Source organism: Sesamum indicum, linkage group LG6 (genome assembly GCF_026168435.1).
Source record: "Sesamum indicum cultivar Baizhima isolate 11 linkage group LG6, ASM2616843v1, whole genome shotgun sequence".
Lineage (NCBI taxonomy): Eukaryota > Viridiplantae > Streptophyta > Magnoliopsida > Lamiales > Pedaliaceae > Sesamum > Sesamum indicum.
Genome location: NC_142662.1, coordinates 25098455 through 25106719, shown reverse-complemented (window position 1 = coordinate 25106719; position 8265 = coordinate 25098455). Strand labels below are relative to the sequence as shown.

At 40.3% G+C, this 8265-nt stretch overlaps 2 protein-coding genes across 4 annotated transcripts; one reads left to right on the top strand and one right to left on the bottom strand.

Moving 5' to 3' along the window:
* The first annotated feature begins 21 nt into the window (after positions 1-21).
* Positions 22-3748, top strand: LOC105163476 (uncharacterized). 3 transcript variants are annotated; one of them, XM_020694720.2, is made up of 5 exons: positions 27-199; positions 381-882; positions 1862-1948; positions 2034-2876; positions 2970-3748. In XM_020694720.2, the coding sequence occupies exons 2-5, from the start codon at positions 478-480 to the stop codon at positions 3525-3527; spliced, it is 1893 nt and encodes a 630-aa protein (XP_020550379.1). In that variant the 5' UTR covers positions 27-199; positions 381-477; the 3' UTR covers positions 3528-3748. The 3 variants fall into 3 exon arrangements, with proteins under 3 accessions (XP_011080133.1, XP_020550379.1, XP_011080132.1); XM_011081831.3 differs by having other exon boundaries at positions 22-121; positions 2034-3748; XM_011081830.3 differs by having other exon boundaries at positions 2034-3748.
* Positions 3749-4698: 950 nt separating this feature from the next.
* Positions 4699-8265, bottom strand: LOC105163593 (alcohol dehydrogenase class-3). The gene is made up of 9 exons (XM_088881235.1): positions 8103-8265; positions 7868-8004; positions 7565-7611; positions 7133-7458; positions 6415-6497; positions 6272-6347; positions 5308-5465; positions 5060-5221; positions 4699-4970 (listed from the first exon to the last, which is right to left on the bottom strand). The coding sequence occupies exons 1-9, from the start codon at positions 8134-8136 to the stop codon at positions 4854-4856; spliced, it is 1140 nt and encodes a 379-aa protein (XP_088737361.1). The 5' UTR covers positions 8137-8265; the 3' UTR covers positions 4699-4853.

Below are 8265 nucleotides of genomic sequence, written 5' to 3'. Positions count from 1 at the left end.
ACAGCAAGAATAGTAAGTACCCCATGACCTAACTAACCAAAAAAACAAAACCAATTTATGTTCGGGCAGTGGAGTGTAGTCATAGATTTGGTCTCCCCACTGGAAACTGAAACTTTGCAAGGTCAGTGAGAGCTGCCTCCTGGCGTTTTTCTCGCGTTAGGGTTTTCATTCGCTTGGGTTTTTCCGCCGGGTATTAGCGGTACTGTTTTTCGAGCCGTTCCTTGTGTCTTCTTCAATTGATTCTATTGATTTTTTTGAATTTTTTTTAGTTATTTAATTTTGTGGAGATCATTTGTTTTATTTGAATTTTATGTGAAATTCATGATTTTTATGTGCTATAGCCGATTGGAGTTACTGAATTTCGTGTTTTGTCTTTGTAGTTGTGGTTTATTTGGATGTAGCGTCTCGGTGATGTAGAGTGAAAAGGGTTGAATTCTTTCGGATTTTGATGAAGTTATGGAGAATTGAAGTTTTAGGATGGATTCCGGAACGGTGATACTGGACATAAGCTCCGATGAGGAGGAAGATTTTGGGGACACAACGGAAAGCAGTGATTTTGGAGTTGGTGGTGGTGAATATGAAGATGTTGATTATAGTTTGTTGTCTAAGCTGTTGGGTGACATTGGTGGAAATAAGGAGAATGATACTGATTCTGATGAAGTGGTGATGGTAAATGAGGTGCTTCCAAAAGCCCCCAAGAACCTTAGAATTGAGCCTTTGAACCCATCAACTAAAGTTGTTGATGATGAGAGTGATGATGATGACTGTGTGGTTTTGGATGATGACCCAGATAAGCCGGTGGTGATGGCGAGCTGTAAGGCTGATCATGCTGATGCTGCTGATGATGATGATGATCTGAAAATTGTGGGCGAGAAGGGTGAGGTAATTGTGCTAATTGAGCTTTCCTTTTTACCAAGTTAAGACTTATTCTGATATTGATTTTTGATTCAGTGCCTGATAGATATCTTTGTTAATTGCTTAAATTAGTTATTTTCTGATACCTGTGCTTTGATTTGTGGATTTGTTACTTGATATAATAAGGTAAATCTGCTAATTGGTTACTGGCTTCGTTCTGTCTTAGAAACATAGTTAATGATGGCGCTGGCGGGCGCCATACTGCATGGCGCGAAAGGTGAGTCGCAGCGCCATACTGCATGGCTCGAAAGGCGAGTCGCAGCGCCATACTGCATGGCGCAAAAGGCGAGTCGCAGCGCCGTTTTCCAAATATGGCGCTGGGCTTTCGACTGACGAGCCATCGCTCCTTTTTATGGGGTGCTAGGCTGAAGCCCAGCCTTTTATGGCTGGGTTGGGCTTTTATTTCAAAAAAGAACCCTAATCTTCTCCAGTTTCTCTCTGGAGCAGTAACATTTCTCTTCCATCTCTCTCTTCAAGTAATCTCTTTATTCTCTTCTTTTCTTTCTATCAGGGCCTACTGCTCCACCTCTTATTTATCCTTTTTTTTGTGTTTTTTTTTTCCTTGAAACATGGTAAACTGTTGATTACTTTTTTAGATGTAATTTATCATTGTTATTTGATGTCATAGCTCAATTTTCTTGCTTTAATATAAAGTAATTTGCTGAAAAAATACGTTTATTCCGATTATAATTTGGCTTTTTCTCTTGAAATATTTGGTTAGTTAAAATATAATCTAAAACCTGTTGAATTGGTAAAAATACTAAATGTATAAATATATAAATTATTTCTGTAAATCAGCACTGCTTCAAAAAGGCGTGCACCACGCCATGTGCCGTGCACCATGATGCGCCATGCGCCTTTGACAACTATTCTTAGAAAGATCTCCTTTTGCCTTAATTGGTGATGGTGTTTAACATGAAACTGGTCCATTTCTCTTTCATCATAGGTTGCGTGCAGGGACTTTCCTCACTCACGGCATCTTTGTGTTAGATTTCCCTTTGCTTCTACTCCTCATGCGCTCCACTGTGGCCAGGTAATTTTTCTTATTTTGACTTCTGTGATATTTCAACTGCGGAGTAAACAGCAGCCATTTTGATTCATAAGTTTCTTAATTTCAGTGTCATTGTTATGTTTGTGACTCACTGGCTCCATGTTCCCATTGGGGCACCGGCTTTTCCAGTATTGACCATTGTCATGCTAGTGATAAAGATGATTTTTGGCGAGCAGAGCGGAAACGTATAAAGAAAGGTGGTAGGCCTCTGCCAATTTTTCCTAGTATCCGTGGTGCCTCTCCTCTAGAAGCACCTAATCAAACAATTCAAGTTCCAGTACTAGCTCCATCGCATCTCAACTCTTTGCTGCAGAATCAGAGCTTAAGTCCAGTCACAAACCACCCTCGTCCTGTGGCATCCAATGTTAATGTGTCAAATGCGGTCAATGAAGCCAGAGTCCACCCATCTTTATGTATTGTTCCCAGGCCTATACCTCAATCACAGTTCTCCCTGCAGTCACAACCTACATCAAACAACAATGTTGCATCAGGAGATAAAATTCACATTGTGGGAAGCCAAAGTTTTCAGTCCTTTCCGCCTCGTGCAGTCTTCAAGCGGCCTGGTTTAGTTGGGGCTTCACTGAATAATAGGCATTCATATGGGCCTCAATTATCCAGCGACCCATCTCTACAGAGGTGTCATTCTTTTCAGGCACCTGTGTTAAATGCAAGGCATGGCTTGACTCAGCAAAGTGGAGGGAGTGGTTCTGATCATTCTGCTTTTTATCAGCCCAAAATTTCTACTCCACAGAGCACAGATGTCAGTTGTGCAAAAGACCCACCTTCACAACCTCAAATACACTCTGAGCCATACTCAAGTTGCCTGTTTAGAGATCCAAGACAGTCTCAAATGCCTTCTCAACCACATGTGAACCGCAAGATTGTGAATGCAGTGCCTTTACAACCCCAGGTAGCACCTATGCCCAGTGTGAAAAACTCTGAGAATTTGATTCTCCCCCAGCCCTATGTTGCATTTGAGCCTGACAGTCCTCTACCATCTCAGACACTTTCATCCTACCAGTCAGCAGACAGTGGTTTTGGAGATCAACCGCATACAAGATCCATGATGTCTTCCCATTCCCATCTGGCTAGTGGCTTTCCAAGTCAATCTTCTCAACTTCAACTACATGATAATCCTATTTCCGTGTTCATTGATGGCCAAAATGAAATGCGGCAAGGAAACAGAACTCAGAATGCTATACAAGCAAGTCTAGCAGATTTTGTTGATCCCTGGGATTCTCCTGTCAACCATGGCAATCCACAGATTCATGCAGAGGTCTTCCCCCAGTATCAATGCACAGCTCCAGCTGGTTATTCTCAGTTACAAAGTATAGCAAAAGATAATTATCGTCAGAGTATGGCACCTCAAGACAATTTCCATCCACAAACTGTAGCAGTAGCAGATAATTCCTCCCTAAGTTATAATACTCACAGCCAGCTTCCTGAAAGTAGGAAACCACACTCGTTGAAATTGCAGTTGGATGACTGGACGTTCGGGAATCATTCTTTACCAGAAGGTTTTGAAGTTATGTCTCCTGATTGGAATGCACCCTCGCGTTGACCTGATTCTGTAGACACAGGCACCCTATTGATATTTAAAGCGTGGAGTGGAAATCCATGTTTCTCTGATCACAGTGAACTTGTTTGGTTTTTTATTTTGGGTATACTCTTTCTGAATGCTAAGTGCACAAATTGCCTCCTCCGAGGTTTCTGTACAGAAGAAAATCTGTCTGAAGATCTTTTTCTTTTATTAATTCTGAGTAATTGATATCATTCTAGTTACTGACCCTTTTTTAGTTGCCATGACTTTATTTAGTTTACATATGGTGCATAAAGTATTGAATCATATATGTTCATGAAAGAAGCAGAAGGTAAAATATTTGAATTTATTTCATTTAGGAAAGGTAAAATTTTGTTATGATTCTAGTTATTTAATAGTTTTCCTAAGTGCACTTATTTCATTTCCTTCACATCAGCCTGGTGCTTATGAGTTTTGAGTCTCATGCCCAGGGAGGGAATCTTTAGGCTCTTTCCACTTGCACTGGTTGGCAACGGAAGATGATGAGAAAACAGCAGCATTTAGACATTGTATCTTACGCTCTTAACATTTTTTGGTTTAAAGTACACATGCATAGTGTTAACTCAATCGAGCCAGTGGCATGTAGATCATTGGAAATTTGGAATTAAACCCCCCGTCCTTCATAATCTAAACGGTTTTGAATGGATTGAATCTGCGGAAAGAGTGCATCCAAGCACCACAAAATTTACAACTAAAATTGGTGGGAGGCAGGAATATCTCAAACATGAGGCTGAGATCCAAAATCCTGTGGGCTCTCCAGCTTATTTTTTGTGCTTGTACAATGATTGAATGCTTGCGGTCATCATGCAAGACATTCTGGCACGATAGTCACTGATCTCAACTTGCCAGTGCCATGATGCGGTGTGCATCAGTCGGTGACAATTTTATGTCATTTTATTGTAAGATATATGTCATTTGGTCTCGCTTAAATTTTATTAGGAGATCTTTCTGCTGCATGATTTCTTTATCTCACACAAAGTCTCTTGATAAATAGCGTAAGCCAGCGACAGTGACTTGGGATTCACTCAGTGAGATCAATCACCACTGCCTTTGCAGGAGTAGCTTTTGGAATAGAAAGCCAACCATAAGCAAACTTTCGAAGATGGTATAGTGATACAAGGCAATAGTAACTTGCATAGAGCATGAACCAGAGGAACAAAAACACAACATATTGATCATTAAGGCGTTAACTATAAGAGCAGATAACGTCTGTGAAAGGCGTTTCTGCAGTTGCATAATAAGGGATAAGAAAGGCTCCTCCTGATGCCAAACTGATTATTAACTATAGCAGGCGGGATCTGATCATGTTCATATATGCATGTCAAGCACAACGCGGAGGCAACCTCCATCATGCATGAGATCAAATGCTTTGTTTATGTCTGCAAGTGTCATATTGTGGGTGACGTACTCATCAACCTTGATTTCCTGAAAGAAGGGCAAGCAGACTTTGGTTGAAAACACAGAAGAGAAACTCTGAGGATAAATCATGAATAAGAAAACTAATTGATACTCACTTTCTTCATATACTTGTCGACAAGCCAAGGTACTTGTGAACGGCTTTTAAAACCACCAAATGCTGTGCCCTTCCATACACGACCAGTCACCAGCTGAAATGGGCGCGTGGAGATCTCCTGACCAGAGGCTGCAACACCTACAATAACTGATGTTCCCCAACCCTACAGGTTTGTCTGGGAGCTTAAAATACCTGACTGAATTTATAATTAAAACTGAAGAGGTGAGAAAAGGAAATTGTTCGAGGTACCTTATGGCAGCATTCTAAAGCAGCTCTCATTACAGAAACATTCCCGATGCACTCAAAACTATAATCAACACCACCGTCTGTCAGATCCACGATGACCTGCTGTATTGGTTTCTCATGATCCTTTGGGTTGATAAATTCAGTCACACCAAAACTCTTGGCTATGCATCACCAATTTGCAATGTCACCGGGAATAAATAGTTAGTTTCTCTGCTGATCACCAGCTTAGCCACTAATTTGATTATAAGATTTTAAAACAATTTGATCGTTTTCCCTAGTAGTCTGCGAAGATTTATGGATATGCTTGTAAGCATCTAAACTATGAATCCACACAGAGATGATTCATTGAACACTCAAGCAAGCAAGATAAACTCAGTTGATAACAACAGATAATATAGCATTTGCAAACTGTTAAATGGTGGAGAAATATCTGAAAACAGCATCGGTTGATGCTTCAGATACCTACACAATCAACTAGAACGATTGATCTAGGAAAGGTAGTCCATGATATTCAGTGGAACAAGTATTGTCCTAAATTCTCATTCTGAGAACGAAGGACGAAAGTAAAGCACCGCGTAAATATGACAAACCTCTTACTTTATATCTCCAAAGATAAAAAGTAGTGTTAAGCTATTTGTGTAGAAAAGTTCTACTGAACTGTACATGCCCAAATTAGAGTGAGACAAATTTCGACTGCAGAAATGTTTATTACCAGCTGTTTTCTTGTTAGACCTGTGTTTAGTAACATAACGACCTATACCACAAAAGGCAAGCAATCTCTTTAACTCATTTTTTAAATTAAATAGTCACTGAATCATCTTTTACCACTCAGAGAATCATAAACTATAAGCTGCATCTAAGCAAGAAGGAATCAGGTCTTGCTACCCAAGACTGAAAAGTCCACTGGATCACACAAGGAATCAGCACTATGGCACTATGTTTTGGGATGGTGAAGGTAGTACAATACCTCTGTCAAACTTTTTGCTGTCAATATCTATTCCAATGATACGTGAAGCCCCAGCAGCTTTTGCACCCTCTGCCACCTGGATAAAAGGTAATAAATCCTCTCTGTATGGTCATGAGAATTAAGTCATCCTACAGAAAACTTACAGCAAGTCCAACAGTGCCGAGGCCGAAAACAGCAACTATGGAACCTGGTTCTACCTTCGCCGTATTCCAAACAGCTCCAAGACCTATATGCATTTAACTATGCAGTATGAAGAGTACAGAAATGATGGCCACCTCAAATATCATTTAACAAGTTAGTTCTAAGACTTTCTGGAGTGGGAAACAAATCTGGTATAAGAACATTGTGATTACACCCAAGTGCATAGCTTGACTCCCTGTGATGCCCAGAGACCATGAGAAGAGAGAGTTGAGCGGATATTAAGAATGATATACATGATAAGAGAAGTTTATACTAAGATTGCTCCATATATGTGAACAAAAACTTGATATCGGAAAATATTTGAATTCTATTTCAAGAATTAGTCTAATTACATTATAGTCATGCCAAGTGTTCTACTGTTCCTAGAGCATATAAATGGAAGTAGTTGAGTAATATGGATACCACTCAATACTTAAAGTGCTGAAAATGACTGAACAAGGTACATTGCACAAAAGCACACAGAAAGCAGCGTGAAAACTAATAAGCACTGACGAAAATTTTGTTTATTTGCATTATGCTTAGGGTGAACCTTTCTAAATATGGAAAAACAGAGAAGGGAGCAGATTCCACATTTCTTGTATTCACCACAGAACGAGAATGCTAGTCAAAGGACAACAGAATAACTTGTTCAAACACATAAGAGAGGTGAAAGAGGCTTGCCTGTTGGAACGCCGCAACCGAGCAGACATACTTTGTCCAATGGTGCTTTAGGGTCAATCTTCGCAACACTAACATCATGAACAACAGTGTACTGGCTGAATGTTGACGTGCCCATGAAATGATAGATGGGCTTACCGTTGATTGAAAAACGGCTTTGGCGATCATTCAGCATAACTCCAACTCCAGTAGCCAGCCTTACTTTCCCACAGAGATTTGTCTTTCCAGATTTACAAAACTTACATTCCTTGCATTCTGCCTGGTAACAAGGGATAACATGGTCTCCAGGTTGAACTTCAGTCACACCTTCACCAACACTTTCAACTATTCTGATATTCCAGTAGAAAACACATAATCAGTGCTAAATCAAAATCTCTTCATTAGACAAGAAGCCCAAAAGAAGATGGCTCTTCTAGTGTTAAACTATTAACATACCCTGCAGCCTCATGACCAAGGATACATGGGAACAAACCTTCAGGATCCTTCACCAAAGATAAACAAAAAATTAGAATCAAAAACACCCAAATCACTAGGCGGCAGCATTTCTCTGTACAGAAAGCCTATCACTCTTTTTCTACCTTCTTACTTCATTTCAGAAAACAGATTTAATTTCACATTCCGGTACCGGCGTATAAAATTTCAAGATCAAAATCTTATAATACCAAGACTTCCTTCAGTCGGCATTACCTAATACAAGCGTATAGATAGAATGTAACCATGTTTGCATCAAGAACTTACCTTCCCACTCCAGGTGTAGGCGTCGGTATGACAGAGAGCAGTAAACAGAACCTTGACTCTAACCTCTCCGGCCTGCGGCGGCGCCACCTGCACATCCTCGATCACCAGCGGTTTATTGGGTTCCCAGGCCACCGCCGCTAGAGGGAAAAAAAAAAAAAAAAAAACAAAAACAAAAACACCAATCAGCCCAGGATTCAAACCTTAGACATGGAAAACAAGAACGCAGATCAAATACCTTTGCAAGTGATGACTTGAGCTTGAGTAGCCATGAATGATGAAGAAGAGAAATCAGAGAAATGCACACAGTGGAAGGTACAAGTGTGTGACGAGTGGAGTGGAGGAGGCTATTTGTTTCCTCTTTCCGGATGGATAAATTGTCGTATCAAGTTTGATCACGT